The sequence below is a fragment of the Pteropus medius genome, unplaced genomic scaffold, assembly GCF_902729225.1.
Source record: "Pteropus medius unplaced genomic scaffold, Ma_sr-lr_union100, whole genome shotgun sequence".
Lineage (NCBI taxonomy): Eukaryota > Metazoa > Chordata > Mammalia > Chiroptera > Pteropodidae > Pteropus > Pteropus medius.
The window spans coordinates 12,758,023-12,785,124 of NW_024353517.1; the positions used below are offsets into that span (position 1 = coordinate 12,758,023).

Here is a 27,102-nt window from a genome sequence, read left to right on the forward strand (position 1 = left end):
CCATAATTATTCAGACCAGTAGTACAAATCCCATTCAGTATTTGTTTTGAATGTGAACTAGCTAATAAGCTTAGATTAGTAATGTAGCTAGCCGAAGTGTCTCCTTAGTGTCTCTTAAATATTTAGTATAGATCAACTATTCATTAATATATTTCCCTTTTTATGTTTTTTAAAACCTTTAATATAACACCATTCACTATGTAACAAGCCCTATTAGAATAATATTTGTTTGAAAACTACCTCCTCTACCACTTGTAGCTTTACTGTAAATATTTCAGAATTTTGCAAACAAAATTATTAAGATCATAATTTTATCATAAAATTACTTTTTAAAAATATACATAAAATAGAATGAAGAACACTTTTTTTTTATCAGACCGTCTGAGATTAAGGTCTGTGACTATATAACATTAAACATTTAGTTATTCCCAAACTGCTGAAAAAGTTATTAGTACTAACTGATGATCAGATCTTAACACTGTAGAATATATCATGGCCTTAATCTCTGACTTAAGGTTTTATTTTATTCTTAAGAGTGTTAGAGGGAACTCTTGAACTGTTTTCACTATAACATTTCCTGATTCTATGAACCTCAAAGGGATAGTAAGGTCATAGTGATAGTAACCTTGGTTCACTTTTACTAGGAATTGTTATCAAATACAGCTGTAAATGAAGCCAATTTCATCCAAAGCTAAACGAAAATTAAGTGAAATTATGATGTTTATTTACTAGACAAGAGAAAACAATATAGATTTTTCATAGCTGTCTTTTAAAGATATTAACAGTCTTCATGTTTTCACATTCAGGTATCCTCAGTCTATTGGAACATGGAGAAGAGTACACATTTTCTCTACCTTGTGCTTATGCCCGGTCAATTTTAACTGTTCCTTGGGTAGAACTGGGTGGCAAAGTCAGTGTCAACTGTGTAAAAACTGGGTATTCAGCAAACATCACTTTTCACACTAAGCCATTTTATGGTGGCAAACTGCACCGGTAAGAACATTTTAATGATACCTGGCTCTTATTCTATCAGTCTAATATTTTATTATAGTGCCTATTCTTTCTCTGGTTTATGTGAAATGGGATTGGATTTTTATTCATGTCTATTTTTTGTTTAATTCATCTTTCAAGGCATTCTGGAAATCATGATGTGCTTTTATATTTTTATTTTTTATTATTTTATTTTTTGATGGTGGAAGATGGTTGAAGTTTATTAGGTTGTAAGAAATTAAAGAGAAAATAGATTTCATTATACGAAAATTTCAGTTTCCCTGGTAGCTCTTATGTGCAGATCCCACACTCAGACATGCTGGTGTGCAGTTTGGGTGTTTTTTGTTGAGTTTTAGATGTTCAGCTTATTGTTGTTTCAAGGGGAAAGATCTGGGGATGTCTCTCACTCCGCCCTGTTTCTCCAAACTCCTCATCATATATGCTTTTAAAACACAGTGACATTTCTATCTACTCTTAAAAAATTTTCCTGGTTAACTAGCTAATGTGATGTTGAATAGAATTCATAACAAATGAATATGTAGCCTCTGGCCCAATTTCTGCCTTTAAAGGGAATCAGACTTGGATCCAGACCTCCATGGAGGCAGCTGTTGCTACAAGTTAGGGTGAAAAATACATCTAGTCATAAGAAATAGTTCAAGAAATACAATGATGGAAGCCAGTGTCTTTAGGCACCAATATTGAATCGTGGCTTTGTTCTAATTCCATCTAAGAAGTAGCCAGTTACTATACTCCTTTCATGGCTTGTTGGTCTCTTCAGCACTTGTACAGATCATCTACACTATATGAAGACATGGGATTCTCAATAGGTTACTGACTTTTTCCCTAAACTTTCGATGTCTATTCTGACTGTTCCTGAACTAGGGTTAGTGTTCTTTTTCTATAAAGTTTTTAATGAAGAATAACATATACAAAAGTATACAAGATGATTTAACTTTGTGAAAATTTGAGCACTTCGATTTAGACATGGAACATTACTGGCATCCCAGAAGCCTTCTTCATACCCTGTTATAGTCATACACACACACACACACATACACATACACATAAACACACTCTTAGATTAACCACTTACATCCTTCTCATTTAAGGTAGCCACTATCCTGATTTCTAATACCGTAGATGAGTTTTGCTTGTTTTTGTAGTGTATATAAATGAAATAGTACACTATGTGCTCTTTATACCTGACTTATTTTGCTCAACATTATGTTTTTGAGATTCATCCATGTAAACTTGCAGTTTATTCTCCTTACTGACTGTTTTCCATTCTACAACTATGCCACAATTCATTTATTCATTCTAATATTGATGAGCATCTTGGCAGTTTCCAATTTTTTGGCTATTATAAATAGTGCTGCTAGATCATTGCTTGGTAAATGTATGTATGAATTTCTTGTGTAGATAGTTAGGAGTAGAATTGCTGGGTTGTAGCATACGAAGTTGAACTTTATTAGAAACTGCCATACAGTTTTCTTAATTGATTATACCAAAATACACTCCCTCATTCAATTATATATTTTACTTCTCCACTCAATGACTAGTACTTGGCAATCTTAGAAGTGGAAATAAAGATTTATTGGCTCTCAGGCGTTGAATGGGCCTTTAAAAATATGGATTTCAAAACATCAAAGCAGAGAATTAAAAAAACAAAACAGGTCACCCAAACAGACCAATAGACATTGTCAGAATAGTCACCTTTTACCCTTAGAGATGATATTACTATGGTTCACACTTTGTTTTTATGTGCTTCTACTTCATAGTCATGATAGGATTCAAACCTTAAAATTAGAAGAGACTTTAGAAGTCACTACACCAACATTTACTAGATACATAAATCCCTTTGCAGCATGCCTGATAACTGATTGTTCAACATGTACAGTAACATTATTATTAGCACAGAACTCAGTGGATGAGGCAACCCACTCCATTTTCAGACTTCCTTTATTTATATGAAGTTAGAGCTGAAATCTACATCTCTGTAACATTCTTGCATTGGTGAAACCACTTTTCAAAGTATATAATTGAGTAAAATGCTTTGGGGAGAACAACTATAGTGATAAATTTTCCAAATCCAGTACTTTTTATTGTCAATATTGATGTACTTCTAGTGGCTTTTTTTTTTTCCTCTTAAGTATTATTTTCTGGAAAAAAGACATGGAGCAATTTTAGTTTTCTTTTTCTTTTTCTTTTTTTGGCAAACTCTCTCTGGTCCCTGAAACTTAATTCTGAGAGTACATGTGGGTGTGTATTGGGGAGGTGTTATTTGAAATCCTATAGGACTTATTATCTATAAAAACATTTAAAAGAAAAAGAACATGTTTATATACAAACTTATTTTTTTGTTTTGTTTTATTTCACCCAATTTTGCTGTAAGCTTTTGACTGGTACTGATTTGGACCTTCCATTGTATCTGTACAGTGTTGTGTGTGAAGTAAGTGATTTGTAAATATTTGCATATTTTTCTTGGGAAGTACGGTAAATATGAGTTTTCTTCTTAGAGTCTATTCCACCCTATCAAATTGTAACTATTTCCAATGATCCTTTGACCTACACTGGTTAATTTCTTAGATATGAACCCTTATATTTGATTTTTTGGAGCTTCATACAAATAATATCTCTTTTGTCCTCTAGTATAACCGTTCAGAGATTTGAAAATAGCTGTTGTGGGCTTTCTGTGTTTAATAAACTGAGAGTTCCACCTACAGGCTTTTCTCTCTAGGGCGAGATCTTTAATGTTATAAGGTGTCTAATGAATAGTTACTGAAGACTTTCCTTCATTCATTATATTCAAAACGTTGTTCACCAGTATGAATTCTCATGCTTTGCCAATGTGGCTCAGTGAGTAAAGGGTTTCCCGTATTCATTTTATTTAATTTGTGTCTTCTGTATGAATTCTCTGGTATTCATCAAGAGACTTTCTCCTGTTAAAGACTTCTCCGCATTTATTATGTGTATAGGATTCTCCCCAATACAAATTGTCTCGTGAAGCCTTGACCACATTCATTACATTTTTAGGGTTTCTCTACTTCATAAATTTTCCTGTTTTAGCCTCAAAGCTAAAATTTTGTTCGAATATTCTCTCACATTGATTAGACATGTCAAATCAATAAGAATTCTCTGGTGTGTAAAAGAAAGAGCTCTGGCCAAAATCTTGTCCACAATTACTACATTTAGAGGGTTTTTCTCCAGCGTGAATTCTCTGTGTTATCTGAGTTGAGTACTGACTAAAAGGGTGTGTGAATTCTTCCATGTTGTTTAAGAAGTGAATGATTATGGAGAGTTGCCTCACAATGTTTGGCATCATATGATTTTCTTCGATATGTTTTTTTCTCTTGTGCCATTTAAGGTATATATAATTAATAATGTTTTTCTTCATTGTGAGTTCTCCCATGTCTCTGAGTAAATAATGACTATAGGATTTTTCAAAATCACTATTTGTCATAAGGTTTCTCGTCTCTGTAAACTTTCTTGGGTTGGTTAAGGGATAAAATCCTTTTTAAGAATATCTCATATTCCATCCATGTGGGTTATCATATTTTAAGCTAATGTTGAGCCATGAGTGGAAACTTTCCTATATTTGTTACAATTCAGTGTTTGTTTCCAATATTAAATCTCTGCTACTGAGAGGGAAATACGAGGCCTGTATTTGTAAATATGAATTCTCTGATACTCTTGTTAAAATCTTAATCCACATTTAGTGCACATAGTGTTACCTCTCGCATGTTCAGAATTTTCTTCTAACAGCTTAACAATATAGCTATCCTGGTTAAATTTTGAGTCTTAATTATGTTTTAAACACTAGATATATGAATTACATTTATGCAAGTTTCTCTCGATAAAAACTCAGATTAGTTTTGAACTCAGTTTTTTCCACAAATGCAACATATCCAAGACTTAACCTGAACCAGCTTTATCTTGCCTTGTATTATAATAATAAATACAAATTATAATAATTTATTGTATTGCAAGGACTACCTTAATGTGTAGAATAAGAATTCATCTCCTAAATCTCACCGTTGCTGTGACATTTAGATAATTCCTGGCCACAGATATCCTGTGTAGACATTTTCTCCTGGTTTTTAGGTCCCTCTTCAGTACTTACACTTGTGCCTTGGAGATATCTTGTTTTTTCTCTTCATAGCTCTTCTTGCTCCAACAGGGAAGTCATATTTTTTTTCAGAGCTGATGCTTCGCTGAGGCTAGATTACTCACATTCTCCAGTGTCACCGCTCTTTTTAAGTTTCTGTAATGCTCAGCAATGCTCAGTCTTCCTGATGAAGTCCATAACCACATTCTTGGGCTTCCTGTGTCTACATTGTTAAGAACTCAGCTGTCCGCTTTCTCATTCTGTAGTCCCTGCTGGGGCAGGCAGAGCAATAAGCAAGCAAAGTGGAGATGTACTTATAGATCCATCCATGGCGGGATCTATAACGGCATCTTTGGAGGGTGGATCTGAGGCCAAGGGATTAGGATGCAGTTTGCCCAGTAGGAGAGAAGGTGTCCAATTCTATAGTGCTTTTTTATTCCCTGCATAGCTTTCATAGCCCTTCTATTCAAAAATTGTTTCATCTATTTAACTACTTTATGTCCACTGTTTTCTTGAGACAGAATCTATTTGAAGAGTTTTAGGGACTTCAAAAGAATAGGGCTGGTTCAGGCTTCTTTTAATAATAAACTTAACATTCCCATCATATTATCTGTAGCGACTTCTTTGTTGACAAATTTGATCTGCATTCTGAAGGCAGTGGGGAGCCAATTAAGCTTTTAAGCATGGAAGTGATATATTTTATTTATTTTTATCTTTTACAATAATTTTAAACCCACAGAAAAGATGTAAAAACATTAGATTTATCAAAATTTCTCTCTCTCTCTGCACAAACACTTTGTTATTGTTTTACTATTACTTATTATTTACCGTTATCATTCCTGAAACATTTGAGAGTTAAAGACATTATGATACTTGACCCAAAAGTATTTTAGCCTGAATTTCCTAAGAACAGGAAATTCTCTTACATAATCACAGAACAGTTGTTAAATTCGGGAAACTTAGCATTGACATAATAATACTGTTATCTAATGTACAATCCATATTAAAATTTTTGTCAATTGTCCAAATAATTGACATTGTTTTTACTGCTGACCCAGGATCATACGTTACATTTTATTATGTCTCTTTAGTCTTTAATCTGCAATATTGCCTCAGCCTTTCTTAAGATGTTGACATTTTTGAAGAATACAGATCAATTTTATAGAATGCTCATCAATTTGGGTTTGTTTGGTTTTTTGAATCAGGTTTGCCTTATACATTTTTGACAGGAATATAATTTAAGCAGTGTTGTACCCGGAAGTGATATATTTTAAATCAATTTTGAAAAAGGTCAAATGGTGGCAGGTGAAGATTGTGTTGGGGAACAGGGAGGTGGTGAGAGAAGATTAGAAGTTAGGAGACCAGTTAGAGATTCAGACTTGACAGACTTCAAGAAATAGCTGATTGGGTAACTAAGATAACTTTGGATGATGTCCTGATTATCTACTGCTAATAATAAATAAACCTCTCTAAAGTGTAGTGCTTAAAACAGCAATTTGTATCATCTGTTATAATTCTGTGGATTACTCAGGCTCTGCTGAATGATTCTTACCTGGCATCTTTCACGTGGTTGTAGTTGGATTATGGTTGGGTCTTCAGTCATTTAAGAGCTCGACTCAGGTGGGTACCCAAGATAGCCCCTCACTTGAGAGGCAGTAGATTTGGCTGTTGACCAGGAGCTCATCTGGGGCTCTCAGCAGGAGGTCTACATATAGCTTTCTCACACGTCTAGAGCTTCTCTCATCTTGGCAGCTAAGTTCTTAAGAGGGAGCATCCAAAAGCAATCATTCCAAAAACTTTACTGAGTTTTGATACCTGGTTTTCATATTTTGACATTTTTAAGATTCCTAATAATTTCATATAGACATCCTCATTTTTATTAGTGACCAGTCATTATATTTACTATCTTATTTCCTTGAATTTCTTATTTAAATTAGCTTCTTTTCTCCCTTCATATTCTTACCTATCTACAAGGCCACAGTCATGGGCTCTTCTTGTTACTTAGAAGTATAACACTTTTCCTTAACATAGTCTCTCTCTCTATCTCTTTTACATTCACATACATTCTTTCTTTAACTCTTGAGGGATGTCTTTGGCTGACCCCAAAGTTTCCTCATTATTTCCATTCCGATCTCCCTTAGGACCAATGGTTTCACTTACTTTCTCATTTAAAAGATTCGTGTTTGAAACAGAGTTTCCTATTTTGGCATCTTTTCTTCTTTGATTTTACAGAATATTATAACTAAAGCCTTCTTTCATGCCTTTATTAATGGCCATGCCTCCCTTCTCAGACATAGCCTAGTTTTTTTTTACTGCTATCTGCAATCAGAACAGACACATTATCTGCCGTCTGCATTTGATATAAATATATTATCTTCCACTTGTCTTTCCTTACTCCCTCATTTTCCACAACTATCTCTGTTGCAGCCAAGCAAGCTTACTTAACTATTCTTCATGCTCTTGTCTACCTCCTCATCCCATTTTCCGCACTCATGTAAGATGATAATTTTATATAAATACTGATATGATGTCATTATGTTTACTATTTTCTAAGTGACATACTTTTCTGCGTACTGGAGAAGGAAAAAGACTGTCTCTGCCTTTAAGAAACTTTTAGTCTAATATTAGAATCCAGGACCCTAACCTTGAAAAGAATATGTAAGGCTTTTAGGAAAAACTCATAGATAATAGACAGTTAAAAATAAAATCTGTTATTATAATGACCATAATGATGGAAAAGGACAATAATACTGTGAAGTTGGGATTAGATAATTACTTTATCTGAAAATAACATTTAATTCTAACTTCTCTTAGAGTAAAAAAAAGAAACATGATGCTCAACATACTTCTCATATTCTGATAAAGGAAGCCTATCACTTTTTCAAGAGAGATGAACTATTTCCCTGGTATTAAATTCTAAAGGGATTTGTTGCAGGTATCCTTATATAGTGGCATCGAGTAACAGAATAGTGTCTTCTTTAGTTCTGCATAAAATAAATTACCTCTCAGGTGAGTACTTCTTATATATACATCAATGAAACCCAAATCTAAAGTCTTAACTTATAGTCAGTAAAAGCTTTCTATATGAAGCCAGATTAACGTAGTTAGTGGTTTTGTATTCAAATAGCTATAGAGACAGGGTCTAGACAATCTAAAAAGCCAACTTAAGGTCAAGTTTTTAGAAAATGAGAGAGCAAATACCTTATCAATTATCAATTATCTTCACTTTAAATATAAGTAGGATGACAACTTAAGATTTAGCTCTTTGGCAAGTGTCTTAAGGGCAACATATTCTATGTCATTGGTTGATACCATATCTAGATCTATATACTTTAGATATTTAGATATTCATTTACTTATTATCTATGATTGCTTTCATGCTACAGTGACAGGGTTAAGTAGTTGTGACAGAGACATTCTGGCCCACGAATCCTAAGATATTTACCTTTGGTCCTTCACAAAAAAAGTTTGCCAACCCTGCATTAGACTGTTATGAAGAACTGTTTTAAGCAAAATGAGACGAGGCCCTTCTTCTTTCTTGTGCTCCTTTTGCAAGTTTCTCTAGTATACGTGATTCTTGTTCCCTGCCTCGGTTCTTATGCTGCTCTTGCTGTGTAGATACACTAAGCAGCAAGGACCCTCTGTAACCCAGTATGCATGAATAGGGATCTAGGGCTTGTTATTTGTCAAGTGGAAAGGCTTATGAAGGAGATAATGTTAACTTAAAAGATTGTGATGTGGCAGTAAAAAAGAGAGATCAAGTGAGGAACGGATTATTGTTCCTCGGTTCTCAGAATACAGTTCTGGGTATGTGTGGATAGAGAAAGGAAGAGATAAGTGTTCAGTGTGTCATCTCTTCATATCCTGTTTGGTTAGAGATAAATTTTCAAGGAAGGGAGCAATTTTGGCAAGTGGGATCAGAGAGGAAACATGGATATCACAAGAAACATTCAGTCAGGCAAAAGCCCTTAGCAGTGAACTTATTTAAGTTCAGATGCTTTGAAGTATAACCCAGAGTTCCCACCCTTGCTGTAATCAAGGGGACTTGTAGTCCTGGTGTTCTTTGGGTCCACTGAGCTACAATTATCCCTAATTTTTTATTCTAAATGTTTGGTTTGCTCCTAGATTCCAAACCTTTATACACCTTAATCTTTAAGATCTGGTTCATAGATCCTTTGTTTATTGGCTGCTATGCCTCTGCCTTGAACTCTGAGTTTGTACACTGTTGACATTTCCTGATTAAAAACTACGGACTCACTGAATTCAACTATGTCCTTTCGACGTCCAGGCCCTTGGCTTATACCTGAAAAATGTTTCTTAGGGTCCCTGAGCTGTTGCCTGTGGGCTTTGGTCCTCTGGATTCCCTTGTGAATCCAGATAAACCATAATCTCTGGCACACTGATTAGACCCTAACTTTTACCCACTACTTTCTGAGTTCTGAATGTCTGTCTAATTTAACCCTGTTGTTATTTGTGTCCTTCAGTGACTATAAAATGCTTCATTAAAAATAATTAGACCTGTTCCTGTTCCAGCATTCATTTGAGCTGCATCCTGTCTGTTAATAAACCAGTCAGATAACTCTTCATTAAATTTTCAACAACAGTCGTGGTTGAGTTCTCTCTGAATTCTGTGTTGATAACATTTTTTGTGTACCAGTGCTCTTTTAATTTTACCGTTTTGTCAAGAGTTAAAAATTTTTTGAAGTATCTTTTCTATTTTTTTTTTACCTCTTACTGATTTGTCTGGTTTCTATATTTAATTTAAAATTAAGCTTAATTTAAAATGCGAATTTATATAGAATTGATATAGCCAGAACTTCAAATACAAGGACTCCGAACTTTTAAATAGATAAGACTAGTTTGTTTAAAAAGTTAGATTGTGATATTATAACATTTTTCAACTATGATAAAAAATAAATGTTACTGTTTTTTGTGTTTCTATTTAGTTTTAATGTTATAATAGTTTTGTTTGCAGCACGCATTTTAAAGATCACATTTCATAATCATTTATGGTAATAAGTCTCTACTTTGATTCCCAGTGTTCTTTTTAAAGATTAAAGTTGATATTATTTGAAAAAATTATCTAGGAAGCTAACCTAGATTTACCAAAAGTCTGACTTTGGCACTGGCAAATTGAAATGAGCTGTATAACTAATATAAACAATTCACAAAGTACTTTCTTGGGTTTCAGAATCTTAATTAGCCCAATATCACTTATTAGAACATATCTTATTTTCTACTTGCTTCTAGGGTTACAGGTGAAGTAAAGCACAACCTCAACACTGTGGCATGCAGAGTCCAAGGGGAATGGAATAGTGTTCTTGAGTTCACTTACAGCAATGGAGAGACAAAGAATGTGGACTTGACTAAACTGGCAGTGACGAAAAAAAGAGTAAGACCTCTGGAGAAGCAGGATCCATTTGAATCCAGGTATGTCATCCATGCATCCATCTAGGAAAGAGTCAGGAACTCTGGATCTTAATCTAATCTTTTTCACTAACTTGCAACCTTTGGCAAATCACTTAACCAATTTGTATTAGCTTTCTCACCTGGAAATTGAAAAGGTTTGGTCTGATCTGATGCTTTTAACACCCCCTTACCAACTATGACATTATATGACACACAGTCACATTTTAGTAAAAATCAAACTTTTATAAACTGGGCAAAAATATTAACATTTAATAAAGGATTATATCCTTATCATAGAAACTCTTACACATTAACATTATTTGCCCAATAGAAAAATGGGCAAAAGACATAAAGAGGTAGTTCACAAAAATAGGAAAAAAAATGCCCATTAAGAAAATGAAAAAAATGTTCAGAGTAATTAGAATTCAAAGAAATAAGAATAAGACAAATTAGTTTTAAAAATCATACCTCTTTGGGGAAAAAGTACGAGCAAATAGTCATTTTCATATTGTTGATTAGAAGATAAACTGGAACAACCTTCCTAGAAGGTATTTTGGCAATATATGTCATAGGCCTTTGAAAGTGAAGTGGATCTATATGTGTTAATTAAGTTACAGTCTCCAAAATGCGGTCACAGTGGTTGCTTCTGGAAAGGTATATAGGGGTCTGGGATTGGAAAGAGACTTACTTTTCCAGACTGCCCTTTTGAACTGTTGAAATTTTTTATCATGTGGAAGTATTACTGTATCAGTTTTTAAAAAGATAAAGGAAATACAAGGGATTATTAAATATCTTGATCACTTAAATGGAACCAGTTTATAACTAGATGAGTAAAGAGATTAAATGCCCATTAGCCAAAGACTCAAGTTGGATCAAAGATTAAACAATAGTGATTAAAAAATTTTCTTTTTTAGGGATTCATCCTGAAGGAGAGGTTCTCTGAGATCCTAGATCTTTTCAGGGGATGTACAATTTCAAAACTTTTTTGTAATATTGCTGAGCTGTTATTTGCCATTTTCACTGTCGATACTTGCTTTGGTGGTACAAAAGCAATGGTGGGTAGCACTGTTGGGCCTTAGCACGTATCAAGACAGTGACACCAAGTTGTATAAGTAGTTATTGTATTCTTCACTGCCATGTGCTTGCAATTTTTAAAATGCTAGTTTCTTTTTAAATGTCTTAAAAAAAAAAGTTTTTGAATATTCTGCATGACAAATTGGGAGTAGGCATAAAGCACTTGTGCTAGATACTGAAGTACAGTAGTTATCTGAAGGAAAAGCATTTGTGCAGTTTTTTGAGTTAGAAGCAAATTACTCTTTTCATAAAATACCATTTTTACTTAAAAGAATGATTGACAAACTATAGCTGTTCTAATTTAAATACTAGATTTTTCTTATAAACGATTGACATGAAAATGGCATTTCAAGGAAAACAATTAATATTTTTTGCTAATAATAAAATTTAAATGAAAATAACTCAAGTGTCCATTGACAGATAAATACATATAAAGAAGTTATGGTGTACACATGCACGCATGCATGTGGGAATATTATTCAGCCATAAAGAAGAGTAAAATCATGCTACAATAGGGATGGGCTTTTCAGGCATTATGCTAAGTGAAGTAAGTCAGACAAAGACAAATTCTGGATGATCTCATTTATATGTGGAATCTAGAACAAAATAAACAAAAAAAAATCAAACTGATAGATACAGAAAACAGGTTGGTGATCCTGGAAGCAGGCTTTAGGGGGTGGGCGAAATGGGTGAAGTGAGTCAAAAAGTACAAACTTTCAGTTATGAAATAAGTCATGGGGATGTAACGTACAGTGTGGTGACTATAGTTAATAATACTGTATTGCATATTTGAAAGTGCTAAGAGTAGATCTTAAAAGTCCTCCTGTCCAGAACAAAATTTTTTGCATCTATGTATGATGATTGACGTTAACTAGACTTATTGTGATCATTTTACAGTAAATACAGATATTGAATCATTATGTTGTACATGTGAAACCAATATAGCATTATATGTCAATTATACCTCAATTGAAAAATTTTCATATAAGAAAAAGAACCTCATAGAAAAATAGGTCAGATTTGTGGTAACCAGAGGCAGGGGTTGGGAGTGAGAGAATTGGGTGGAGGAGGTCATAGGTTTAAACTTCCAGTTATGTGATAAATAAGTCCTGGGGATGTGATGTAATCCATGATGACTGTAGTTAACACTTATACGGTATATTTTGAAAGTTGTTAAGAGAATAGATCCTAAAAGTTCTTATCACAAGGGAAAAAAATTTTTTTTGTATCTATATGAAATGGAAGTTAATTAAACTTATTATGGTAATCGCAATGTAAGTCAAGTCACTGTGCCATACGCTTTAAACTTACACAGTGCTGTATGTCAATAGAACTGCAAAAAAAATTGAGCTTCAAGGCAAATCAAAATTTTGTATCTTGTATCTGCCACAGTGAGCTCGAAAACTTCCCAAGCAGAGTTTTCTGATGAAATTGGTGGCGATATTAAAGAGTGTGCTTTTTAAATATTACATAATAAAATGTCAAAATCTGTAAGATCATGTTTCAAATGATCAATGCATGATATTGCAGAATTATGCATGGATGAAAATTCTATTCAAGATGCAAATTAGACCAGTAGATTTCCATGTAGCAGAGTGTGAAAAATTCATTGACATTTTTCAGTTTCCACATTGCATCTAAATTTCAAAAACTACCACTTACTGAGTTTTGATACTGTATCAAAGAATTGAATTATTTGAAAATCTATTAAAATATTCTTCCCTTTTCCAACTATATATTGTGTGAGGCCATATTTTCTTTATGTATTTTAACTAAATATGTCACAACAGATTAAATGTAGAAGCAGATAATAAGAATCTGGCTATTATTAAACAAGGTAGTTAAGAGACACCAAATTATCATAAAAATTTATTAAGAAATTTTTATGTCTGTGTTCATAGGAATATCCATCTATTGTTTTCTTTGGGGAAAGTCTTTAACTACAAACAACTTCAATATCTTTAGTACTTAGGGCTGTTGAGGTTATCTATTTTTTCTTGAGTGAACTTTGGTAGTTTGTGTCTTTCAAAGAACTGGTCTGTTTCATAAAATTGCCAAATTTCTTAGCGTATAGTTCATAATATTCCCTTATACTGTGTGTAGGATTTGTGGTGATGTCACCACACTCTTTCCTTATATTGGTAATAACTTCTTTTCCTGATTGATATGATTAAATGTTTATTAATTTTACTCAAAGAACTAGTTTCATTGATTTTTTTGTCTATACTTCTGTTCTTTCTCATTGATTTCTGTTCTTATTGTTTTAATTTTCTTTGTTCTGCTTACTTTGTGCATCATTTGCTGTTCTTTTTTCTGCTTTCTTAAAAATGAAAATTTAGGTCAAGGATCAGCAAACTTCTTTTGTAAAAAGCCAGAGAGTAAATATCTTAGGCTTGATGGACCAGATAGCCTGTACCACAACTACTCAACTCTGCCATTGTAGTACAAAAGTAGTGATTGATGTTGCTATATTAAAATAAAAATTTATTAACAAAATGGGCAGTGGACCATAGTTTGACTCCCGGTTTAGGTTGTTAATTTTTTTTCTTTCTTAATATAAACGTTTAATGCTGTGTATTTTCCTTTAAGTCTGCCTTATCTTTGTCCTGCAACTTTTGAACTTTTGATATTTATTTTTTAATTTCCCTTGTGATTTTTTTTGACTCATGAAGTTATTTAGTAATGTGTTGTTTAATTTCCAAATATTTGGAGATTTTCCAGCTATCTGCCCATTATTCATTTCTTATTTAATTTCATTTGATCAAAGAATGTATTTTGTATGGTTTCAGTCCTTTAAATTTATTGAAATTTGTTTTGTGGCCTTGGTAAATTATGTCTTGGTAAATGTTTCATGTGCACTTGACAAGAATGTATATCCTGTTGATGTTTGGTGAGAGTAATTCTATAAATGTCAATTAGGTCAAGTGGGTTGATAGTATTTTTCTAGTCCTCTATATCTTTGCTGATTTTCTGAGTACCTGTTCTATCAGCAGAGATCAGTTATTGAAATCAGTTACTGAAATTACTAATTATAATTGAATATTTCTCTTTGTAGTTCTAAAAGTTTTTACTTTTATGTTATTTGAGGTTCGGTTATAAGGGGCATACATGTTTAGGATTGTATATCTTCATGCATTGATCCTTGATTATTACGAAATGATCTTCTTTATCCCTGGTCATAGTTCTTGCTTTGAATTTTATTTTGATATCAAATTGCCACTTAAAAAATAACTTTATTGAGATATATTTTACTTATCATAAAATTCACCTGTTTCCTGAGTGGTGCAGTCATCACCATAAATCAGTTTTAGAATCTTTTCATCTTCCCATAAGATCCCTCGTGCTCATTTACAGTTAATCCCCAATCCTACCCCCAGTCTCAGAGAAACTGCATGCTGTCTCTATAAATGGACCTTCTCTGGATATTTCAGATAAATGGGATTATACAAAATGGGATCTCCTGTGCCTAGCATTTTTCACTTAGCATGTTGTTGAAGTTCATCCATGATATATAGCATGCATCAGTAGGTCATTCCATTTTATTGCTGTACAATGTTATATATTTTCCTCTAAGTTTCATATAATTCCATTGTATAATACCACATTGTGTCTTCCATTTACCACTTGATGGACATTTCCAATTTTGAACTAAGATGATTAATAGTGCTATGAATATCCTCATGCATATCTTTGTGTGGACATGTTTTCATTTGGGTAAATACTAGGAGTGAAATTGCTGGTTTGTGTGGTAGTTTTATATCTAACTTTTCAAAAAAACTGCTGAACTATTTTCCAAAATGGCTGCACCATTTTACATTTCCTAACAGCAATTTATGAGGGTTCCAATTCTCCACATTCTCATCAACATCTGTTACTGTCTTATTTAATATACCTATCTAGTTGGTTTAAAATAGTATCTCATTGTGATTTTAATTTTTATTTCCCTAATGACTATTGATATTGAGCATGTTTTCATGTGCTAGTCATTTGTTTATCTTCTCTGGTGAGATGTGTGCTTATATCTTTTCACCCATTTTTATAAATTGAATTGTTTATCTTATTGTGTTATAGAGTTCTTTGTAAATTCTGGATATAAATCCTTTATCGGATATGTGTTTCTCAAATATTTTCTCTTAGTCTATTGCTCGTCTTTTAATTTTTTTAATTTTTTTTTTTTTTCAGTAAAGTTTTTAATTTTGATGAGGTGACATAGCAATGATTTCTTTTATGGATTATGGTTTTGGTGTTGCATCTAAGAAATCTTTGCATAACCCAAAATCCCAAAGATTTTCTCTTGTATCTTCTTGTAAAAGTTTTATTGTGAGGTAAGGGTCTAAGGTCGACTTTTTGCGTATGGATATCCAGTTGCCCCAATACCACTTGTTGAACAGACTATAGACTACTTTCCCCAAAGAACTGTCTTGACAGTTTTCTTTTGCTTGGAGTTTGTTGAGCTTCTCTCTTCCCTATGCTGTACTTGTAAACTCTCTCTAGCCCAGTGAGTTGGAGTTCTTTCTCTACTCTCAGGGTTCGCTGTCCTGTGCTGCCTTTTGCTCAATATCTGAAAATCATTGTTTCATTACTTTTGATCTCGTTTCCTAGTTGATTAAAGGAAGGAGGGTAAATCTGGTGCCTGTTATTTCATCATGTCCAGCAGCAGAAGTGGTTTCTATTGTATTTCAGCTTAAAAATATTTTGTTAATATCTTTTAAAATCTTTTAAAAATCTTTTTGTTTAGTATTTCTTAAGTTTCTTAAAAATAAAAATCTTAGTTTTATAAATTGAAAATATAAATTATTTTTAATTGAAAAAGAAGTAGAAGCAGTAGCATCTTGGACATTAACATGCAATATAGCGTCAGTGTTCTTGTAACTAACTCTGGCATGAAATTACAGATCTGATTTAGGAAATGTAATTTTTAAAAATGACTGTTAATTTTGAGAGTATCAGTTTTATTTATCTTTTTTTGAAGAATGTTTGTAAAAATGTGTGGTTTTCCTGTTTCAGGCGATTGTGGAAAAATGTGACAGACGCTCTGAGGGAATCTGAAATTGATAAGGCCACAGAGCATAAACGTACCCTAGAAGAACGCCAGAGGACTGAAGAAAGGCATCGTACTGAAACAGGCACACCCTGGAAAACCAAATATTTTATTAAAGAGGTATGGCCTACCTGCCTTCAGACCAAAACTCATTATCTACTTAGAACTTCAGCGTACTAGGTTTTCTTAAATTGTTACCACTTATGCATCTCCCTTTCTGAAAATACTCTAGCTTAATCCTGAGCTTTTTAATGAACTTTTCATAATTTGTCAATAGTTAACCAGCAATTCAAATGAAATAGATTTAGGGATTTAATTGGCCACAAATGAAAATGCTAACAAAATCTTGTATCATAATAATAGACTATGCAATTTACAATTTTATTGCCTTTTGTACCACACTGAAATTCTGTTTGCTTCCAGAAACCGCATTTTAAGGGAGACATGAGAAACTTAACTGGCTACACAAAGGATAGTGAAGTGACTAGCATCTTTGCAACATTTAAGGAAAAAAGAATGAAATAGGGGTGTTTAGCCTGAAAAACAGAAAACGGGCCATTCATTATAACTTTCTTAAGGCTTATCACTTAGAACTTTTTAAATCAGTTCTAATAGCAAACTTGAGCTAAGCCCTAACTACCAAAAAGTACATTTTGAGTTTAACATAAGAAGGCATTGTATAACAATAAAAAACATCCAGTAAAACAGAGTACATCTTATAGTGATGTGTTTCCCATCGCTAGACCTATATAAAAGACTGTGGCTTATGTAGAAGAGTTTAATGCACTGGTTTTCAGTTGCACTAAATGATTTCTGAAGTTTTCTAAATTAAAGATTTTTGTTTTTTTGTTTTTTGTTTCATTACTTTCTGGTAGAACTCAGAAAGGTAAATAATGAACCATATCTGATAGCAAGAAGAGATTTGTCGATTGCCAAGTGTTAGGAAACCTTTTGAATTTTAATATTGGTCCATCAGGATAGACTCTGGAAAAAGTAATTTGAATGCGATTTTTGCAGAGTTATTATTCTTAAAAAACCCAAAATTTATTATAGTAATTTTATTACTTTCCTTTTTCTAATCTTTGGGTATCTGATACAAATTACCAACTGTTTTCATGGATAGACATAAGGAAAACTGCTTTATATCTCTGCATTTTTGTGCAAAAAAATACACCTTTTTAATTACTATTGATAACCTTAGATTTTTTTCATTTCAAGCTCATTAAGAAAGCAGATATACCAGAAGTAGATTCCAGAGGGGAAAATTTCTAAGGGAGGACTTCTGTAAATCATTAAAAATAAACAATGTAGGCTTAAAAGAAGGGAGCTATAATGAGGAAAAGGTGCAACCAATGGGATTTTAAAAGAGAGGCACCCTGATTCTTGCTACTAACATGACTTGTAAACTTGCTACTTCTCATTTATTTTTTATTTGACATTATTAAGAGCCTGTCACTTAATTTTTTATCACACTTTGCAATACTGGATGGACAAAGTCCAAAAGTGATGGCAAGATACGGTGATTGTCTAATAAAATAGTGAATTTCTTTCAACTGAGGTGATCTTAAGTAACTACCTGACTGAAGGGTCGATTGGAAATGCTGACTCAGATTTGGGCCCCTTTGGGTGGTAAAATATAAGTAGGGTTTCCAAATGTTGTGCCATGGCACAGGGGTATAGCAGATGGGTTAGATGTGTGTCATATATTAATTCCTCAAGCCCATGGAGCAACCAAGTTGCATCCTGTGTGCGACTGGATCATGATGTATGCCATCACGTCTAAGAGGCTCCGTGGAGTACAAGTGAGGCTGATGAGGATGGCAGCTAGTTGTAGCTGGTTGGTACCACAAAGTTCATAACAAATTTGGAGCTATTGCCATTATCTACGGCTCTTTGCTAAGAAGAATATGTTATTGAAAAGTCGATTTTGTCTCCACTGTGGTCCTAAACAGAGTGCTTAGTAGATGTTCATAAATATTGCTAGGGGTAACAAGGGCTCTTCTACTTGTTTTGTATTTTCATTATTGCTCTCAGACTGATTACAGACCAGTTAGGAGTTGATCTTAGATGGAGGAGTAGAGTCAGTTGGTATAAAAAGAGGAGGATAGAGCAGCCTGAAAAGGTATAGATGAATTTAAAGTGTTTCTAGTATCATTTAATTATATCCACCTTTTTCTGATTATTTCTCACTGACATTTAACATATTAGGTCTTCCATTTCTTTACTTTTGTTATTATACATGTCCACCAGGATCTATTGGTTATATCCTCTTACGTGAATGTTTAACATTTCTTAAGTTGTATATATATGCAGCAGGAAGATTTGTATAGTATAGTAAACCATATTGGAGTCAGATGTGCTGTTTGAGCCCCAGCTCTTACCTTGGGTAGTTTATTTACCACTTCTAACTAATTGCAGTTCCTCATCTGTGAAGTGTGGGTAAGTATATGGAAAGTGCTCTGAAAAGAGTCTGCTCCTTTTTCTCTGAAGTTGGGCAACTCATTTCACTTCTCAGAGCCTCAGTTTCTTCATCTGTGAAATAAGGCGGATGATCAGGTAGCATGTCTTAACTTCTAAAACTAGCATTCTGTAATGTGGTTAGATAAGAATATCTTTTTCTTTTTTTATTATTTATTATGGTGACATTGGTTAACAAAATCCAATAAGTTTCAGGTGTACAATTCAACAGTAAGGCATATATATACATTGCATTGTATGTTCACCACCCATAGTTATATTTCTTTCTGTCACCACATATATGACCCCTTTAACCCCATCTGCCTCCTCCCTATTCTCCTCCCTCCCTACCCTCTGGTAACTATTAGTCTGTTGTCCATGTCCATGAGTCTCTGCTTGAAAAACTTCTGCTTTTAAATGTGAGAATAGAATTCCATTTCAATGAAAGCGTTGCTTCTAGTTTTGGTCACTGATTCTGAAAACATTAGAGGAATAGTTCTTTAATTTTTCTTCTACTTGTTTCAGGGAGATGGCTGGGTTTATCACAAACCCCTTTGGAAAATAATTCCAACAACACAACCAGCAGAGTGACACACACTATCTAAGACTCGACCAAATGAAATTCTTCTCTGTTTACCCTAAACCCTCCCAGAATGGAGTCATTGCACTGAATGACCTGCTTCCTGACTACAGACTACAGACTAGCTAAACACGAATGTACCTATTAGGGCACTATAGAACTGCAGCAAGACCAAAGTGTCCAAGAAGCACTATGGACCTCTCACCAACCTGTTCATGTGATGTGAGCAATATCATCTTAAAACCTTTGACCTGACTTGTCAGATGATTAGTCTTTTATCCAGTTCTGTCTCCTAAAGCTAAATTTGAATCCCCTATTTTTGCATGGGGGTCAACAGATATGAACACAACAGTGAGAACTCACTGATTTTGATTATAGTGAAAAGTGAAGTCTCTTTCAGAGTCTGTGCTTTGCTTTCTCTCAGTAACTGAAGTATTCACTACTCTTATAAACAAACCAAGAGAAGGAGGAAGATGACGCAGAAGTGGATTCAGCCATTGTGCCTGAAATCAGTGTTAAAAAAAAAAAAATCAGCCAGGTTGCAGTAACAAGGCATTCTATTCCTTCAGAGAGACTGTGTGCCTGTGTCTGAGGATCTTATCCATTTTCCACCTCTGTTGGAACTCTCTTTTAAAAAATATATTTATAAATTGATTCGAATTATAACCATGAAGAATTTTTTTCTTCTGAACATTTTAATATACTTGAAAACAGCATTGACTTGAAAAATTTCAGAACATTTTTCAGTACCTAGTTTTATTAAATATTACACTTGAGAGACAGTTTTTTAAATGTGTTCATGTCAATATGAGATTTTGGCCTTTCTCAAGAACTGAGGCATTAAAGAACATAGCAAATATTAAATAAAACTGTTACTTTTTTCCTTATCTTTTTTCACTTGTAGGTTAATATCCAGTATTATGTATTATCCCTCTGGATGAGTATGCTTATCTTACCTCTGTTCACTCAAAATTTAAAACAACTATTCATATTTGTCAGTAATTCAGAAGTTATGTATACGACTGGGGACATGTATAGTATGTTTTTATTTTCTTTCCAAGGAAACTCAAATGCTGAAGAAAGAGTATGAAATAAAAAGGTATCAGGAAGTTGTATTCAGGTACAAATCTTTTTTTAAATAAGTATTTTATTGAGGTTAAAGAATTTCTGACAACTCAAAGAATAGTGCTAATTATGGTTTTCATCATTCATTTGAGTATTTATTGAGCACCTACTTATGGCGCTCAAATTTGTTACTATAAGTACCTTAATTTTCCAAGAGTGGTGCCTTATTCTGTTTCTTCTGATGTGGTCTTCCAATCAGTGTGTATAACATATACCTGTTATTCATCAGCCATTGTAGGTGGCTGTATTGATTGCATCATCATAAGAAATTTAAGCTTTGTGCTCTGATAAATTCGTCGAAGGGGTTCATAGGACGAAAACAGCAAAACAATAATTTTTTTCAACAAATTGTAAATTGTAAGAAAACAATTGGTTTATGTATAACCATTTTAATGATTTTCTTGTTCATTTTTGCTGTGAAATGCACTGAAAAAATTTCAAAGTGAGTTATAGTTCATGTGTTGGAAGATTGAAAAATAATAAAACTAGAGAACATGATGCCTTTGTCTGTTTTATGAATGGAGAGAAATAGAAAGTTTATATTTTAATAGAGTTACTGCCCTGTTCATTTAAGAGGCATTGATATTCTTTAAATCCTTATCTTCAGGAATCTCTTAAAGAATAAATAAGAGTTTAAAAATTCTTATGAAGAATAATACATTTATGAGTAATCTCCCCAGGTTATTGGATTGAACTCTTTGACAGGCGTGAAATACTACTTGAGGGTAATTGTTTTACTTTGTCCCTCTCTTCTTGACATCCCACCGCTCTCCCACAAGCAGGACCCAGAGAGCAAGGAAGAAGAATATCTGCATCCAGAAGCTGCAGCTTATCTACCTGACAGAAGCCAGAGGCCTTTTCTATTAATTTGTTTGTTTGTTTAACCTACACCTTGTTAATATTTGGCCGGGGAGGGGGGGGTGGTTGTGAAGAGTCTTTGTAGCAATTGCTGCAAATGTGTATCTGTTTGTTTGGGGCCAAAGTTTTAAATGTACACTTTCCTTCTGGCTAAGAATTGTGTGTTAAGAAGTTCAAGACGAGAAGTGACAAAAAGAATATTCTGGCCGTGTATCTGGTGCCATGTTCATGACACCACCCTATACTTTCTGTCAAACATTTATATTTAAGCCCCATAATTATGTTCCAATTACTTGCATTTTGAATAGATAGTTTTTAAGCCCTGAAAGGTAAATTTTAGATTGTGTATTGGGTGAGATATGGCATCCGTACATTGATTCTCTGAACTCTACAAGTTGTGACCATCACTTCTAATGCCTACTTGTCACCAAAATAATAAGAAAAAGAATAAAAGTATTGAATCTCTCATTCCATAATTCTAGCACGTATACCCTATTCTCATTATAAATATCTGGTACTTGATGAAGCAGCTTCTACAGATGAAATCTTAAAGGATTTATTAATTAGATAAGACTGGTAAAAATATTACCTTGAGATGAAGGCTAACTAACATCTATTCAACGTGTTCCCCCAGAGAAAGGCAAATTAGTATGACTACTCCTGAATCTATACTTTGGGGGGATTCTTTTTAGCTACTGCAGTGACTGGAAGCTGAGTGGTGATTCACTAGAGATGGTAGGAAAGAGAAGAGAAGATGATCCTACCAGATGAGAATTAAAAAAACACAAAAAACTCAGACATGAAAAATGAAAATTCTAATAAAATATATATTCTCATGTCATAAAATCCCTACGTGGTCCAAAAACCAATCTGCCCAAGAAATTCTTACATATTGCAAAATGTTTTCACTTGATGTTCACAACAACCCTGTGAGATTAAAAAGTCAGGGATGGCTGTTGAAACTTTACAGGTGAAGAAATTGCTCAGAAAGTTTAGTGCTTACTTTGAGTCACTTAGCTAGACTTGCATTCATTCAACAAATATCTGTTAAGCATTCTTTGGGGCTAGATGGTGCATTGGACTCTGATGTGGCAAATACTATGCCTATCCTTACACACTTAGGTGAGGGAAAAAACCTAAATTCCTGAGGGTGGGATATTAACAAGGCCTCAAGGCTATTGGTCTTTCCAAACCCTAGAAAGGCATGATGGTACCTGGATACTGTGGAGGCAGAGTTGAGCAATAAGTTGAAATCAAGGGGTTTTGATCAAAGTCTGTGTAAGAAGCCCTAAACAATGCAGCCAGGTGACTGATGCTTGTGCCACTCTACAAGAGACTGGAGAGATTGCCAGAGAGTTTCCCAATTCAGAAGCAAATAAATCGATGAACTTAGGTAGCAAATTAAAGTCTACGTACTTAAAACTAAGACCTTCCAGTCCCCTCCCCTATGCCATACCCCAAATATTGGCAGTCAGTCTTATTCCCTCGGACGAGATTAAAAGTTTTTCGGGGGGACAATAACTCCAGAAAAAAGCCCTGCAGATATCTTTGGAGGTTCCAGCAACAAAAATGTCTCAGCTGACAACCCTGTTAATTACAGTAAAGCCAAGGCAGCTGCTCCCTCTAACATAACCAACCCTCTAGCCTCCCACCAACACACCGTATAGACAATACATTACATCTCATTTTAGTAGCTAAGGATCAGAAGACATTTGGGTAAAGTTTCCAACACTAATAAAAAGATCAAAACAGGAAAAAAAAATTTGAAGAAGCAGATAATTTGGGAAATGGGGGAAATAACCAGAAAAACCTTTGGGCAGATGAGATGATCTTATTTCTATGAAACATGAACAAAATGTATTTTACTAATGTACTATTTAGAGAACAAGAGCAGGTCTTGGAAATTAAAAGCGTGATAGTTCAAATGAAACATTTAGTAGAAGTTCTAGAAGATAAGAGCGCTCAATAAGTGGACGAAAAGGACAAAAGATGGACAATAGGAAAGAAATACAAAAATTAGAGGAGCAATCCAGGCTGCCTAAGAGTTTTATCCAAGAGAAAACCAATGAAAGGGACAATATTTAAAAATATGAATATGTACATAAGAAAATTTCCCAAAACTGAATGATGTGAATGTGATTGAAAATACCATGAGTACACTGCACAACATAGAAAAAATAGAATCCCAAATCAAAGCACGTCATTGTGAAATTTTATAACCCTAAAGATAAAGAGAAGATTCTAAAATCATAATGGCATCAGCCTTCTCAATAACATCAGTGAAAGCTAAACGCAAAAGAGCAGTACGTCCAATTTTGCCTGGAATTTTATCCCCAGCCAGGGTAACGGATATGCAAAATTAAAATTTTATCCCAGCATTTTTTGGAAGCTATTAACGTACATGCTCCAGGAAAACATAGGAGGGAGGAAAGCAGGAATTGGAAAAGATAAGGAGTCAAGAAAAACAGGATCCAACAGAAGAAAGAATCAAAGAGGTTTCTGCTCAACAATGTCTAGACAAATGGGCTCCCATGAACTAGTTCCTCCCACAGCTGTGTTTTCTGTGGACAGCCCTGACTTTAGAAAGTTTTTTGAACCCCAATCTGTCTCACTATAACTGATATCATTGGTCTCAATTCTAATGAAGTTTATATAACATAAGAATGTTTCTTCTTTGACATTGCAATACTTCATATCTTTGAATATAAGTTCTCCCAATTTTAATATTCTGAGGTTATTCAGCTGTTCTTCATATGGCGAGGTTTCATCTTGTGATCAATTTTCCGAAAATACACCATGTATCAATGTTATGTGGACTACTTGGAAAAGGCCAGAATATTGCAAACGGAATCTTGTTTTAGACTCATTATGTGTTCCTTTTTTAATAGCTTTGTTAATGTGTAATGGACTTAAACTACACATTGTTAAGTATACAATTTTATAAGTTTCAACATATATCTACACTCATGAAACATCACAATTATGATAATGAAAATATTCTCAAGAGTTTGCTCTTGCCCCTTTGTAATCTCTCCCGCCTTTCCCTCTCTCCACTCCTGTTTCATTTCCAGGGAACCTCTTGTATTGGTGTACTGAGGCTGCTATAACAATTACCACAAGCTCAGTGACTTAAAACAACAGAAATTTATTCTCTCACAGTTCTGGAAGCCAGAAGTCTGAAATAAAGATGTCAGCAGGGCCACAATCTTTAGAAGATCAAGAAGAGAGTTCATTCTTTTCTGTATCCAGCTTCTAGTATCTTTTTGGCATTCTTTGACTGTGGCCAATTACTCCAATCTCTGCCTCTGTGGTCACAGTGCCTCCTCCTCTTCTGTGGGCCTTTTCTTCTTTCTGTTTTGAATCTCTGCCTTCCTTTTACAAAGACACTTGACATTAGATTTAAGGCCCACCTAGATAATCCAGGATGATCTCCTCATCTCAAGATCCTTAATTATATCTGCAAAGACCCTTTTCTCAAGTAAAGTACCATTCACAGGTTCTAGGAATTGGGATGTGGACTTATCTTTTTGGAAGCTACCATTCAATCCACTCTACCACCATTCTATATCATAGATCAATTTACATTTTGTAGAATTTTATATAAATGGAATCAAACAGTATGATCTATCTTGGAGGCGATCTGGCTTATTTCACTCAACAATTATTTTTGCTATTTATTTATATTGTTTTATCAGTAGTTCATTCCTTTTTATTGCTGAATATCAATCCATTGTTTGGATTATACCACAATTTGTTTATCTATTCACTGGTTGATGGACATTTGGGTTATTTTCAGTTTTGGGCTCTTACAAATTAAGCTGATAGGAACATTCTTTTCCAAGTCTTTGGCCATACGCTTTCATTTATCTTGGGTAAATACCTCGGAGTGGAATGGTAAGTGTATATTTCTAGCTTTTTAAGAAACTGCGAGTTTTCTGAAATGCTTATGCCATTGTACATTCCCATTAGCAGCGCATGAGAGTTCTAGGTGCTTCACATTGTTGGCAGCGCTTGGTATGGACAGTCTTCTTAATTTTTGCTGTTCTAATAGGTGTGTCATGGTAGCATGTTATAGTGTTAATTTGTATACCCCTAATGATTAGTGATGTAGAACATCTATCTTTTTGTGTGCATATATGCCATCTGTATATCTTTGGTGAAATGTCTGTTCAAATCTTTTGCCTATATTTTAATTTGCTTGTTTTCTTACTGAAGTTTGAGATTTCTTTATATATTATGGGTACAAGCCTTCTGCATTTGGTTTGTAAATAATTTCTCCAGTCCGTGGCTTCTCTTTTCATTCTTTTAACAGTGTCTTTTGAATAGCAGAAGTTCTTAATTTTGAAGAAGTCCAATTTATCAAAATTTTTTTTTATGGATCATGCTTTTGGTGTCATATCTAAGATCTTTCCTAACCCAAGGTCACAAATATTTTTCTCCTATATTTTATCTTAGAAGTTTTATAGTTTTAGCTCCCACATTTAGGTATATAATCCATTTTGAGTTATTTTATTGAATGTGCTACAAATTATGTATTGAAGTTTTTTTGGTTTTGGGGCTTTTTGCATATAGATACCCAATTATTTTTGGCACTATTTGTTTTTTAAAAAACCAAACTACCTTTTGTCTATTGAATTGCCTTTACCGCTTTGTCTAAAAATCAAGTGATCATAAATGTACAGGTCTACTATGGACTCTATTGTTACAATGATCTATTCATCTGTCTTTATGACAACACTACACTGTCTTGATTACTGTAGCTTCATAATAAATTTTAAAGTCAGATAGTGTAAGTCTTCCAGCTTTGTTCTTCTTTTTTCAAGGTTGTTTTTGCTATCTAGATCCTTTCATTTCCATATAAATTTTAGGACAAGCTTGTCAGTTTTGACAAAGCCTCCTGGGATTTTATTGTGATTTCATTGAAGCCATAGATCATTTTGGGGAGAATGACATCTTACCAATATTGAGTCTTCTCAGCCATTAACACAGTATATCTCTTCATTTATTTCAGTCTTGTTTAATTTCAGCAATATTTTGTAGTTCGTAATATACATGTTTACACATTTTATATCAGCTTTATATCTGTGTTTCATATTTTTGATGTGATAAATGACATTCTTAAACATTTTCAGTTTCATACTGTTTGTTGCTAATATGTACAAAAAGTACAATTTACTTTTGTTTATTGATCTTGTATCTTTTGTGTCCTGCAGCCTTGCTCAACTCATTTATTAACTCTGGAAGTTCTGTAAATTCCTTATAATTTTCCATATAGATGTTGTCATCTGTGAATAAATAATATTAGTCTTCCTTTCCAATCTGAATACCTTATTTCTTTTTATTGCTTTATTCAATTGGTTAGAACCTTCAGTACAAAATGAAATAGAAGCAGAGAGAGCAGATATCCTCACCTTGTTCCTGATCTTAGCGCAAAACAATGTTTTGCCATTAAGTAGCTGTAGT

The 27,102-nt window shown here is 33.8% G+C and overlaps 1 protein-coding gene across 1 annotated transcript in view; it reads left to right on the top strand.

Moving 5' to 3' along the window:
* The window catches only part of OSBPL11 (oxysterol binding protein like 11), a 75,926-nt gene extending 54,647 nt beyond the window's left edge, over window positions 1-21,279 (top strand). The window contains exons 10-13 of the mRNA XM_039850792.1: window positions 807-993; window positions 10,346-10,525; window positions 16,586-16,739; window positions 19,602-21,279. Coding sequence (XP_039706726.1) covers window positions 807-993; window positions 10,346-10,525; window positions 16,586-16,739; window positions 19,602-19,667 — 587 coding nt within the window. The 3' untranslated portion in view covers window positions 19,668-21,279. The remainder of the gene's footprint in view (window positions 1-806; window positions 994-10,345; window positions 10,526-16,585; window positions 16,740-19,601) is intronic.
* Window positions 21,280-27,102: the final 5,823 nt, after the last annotated feature.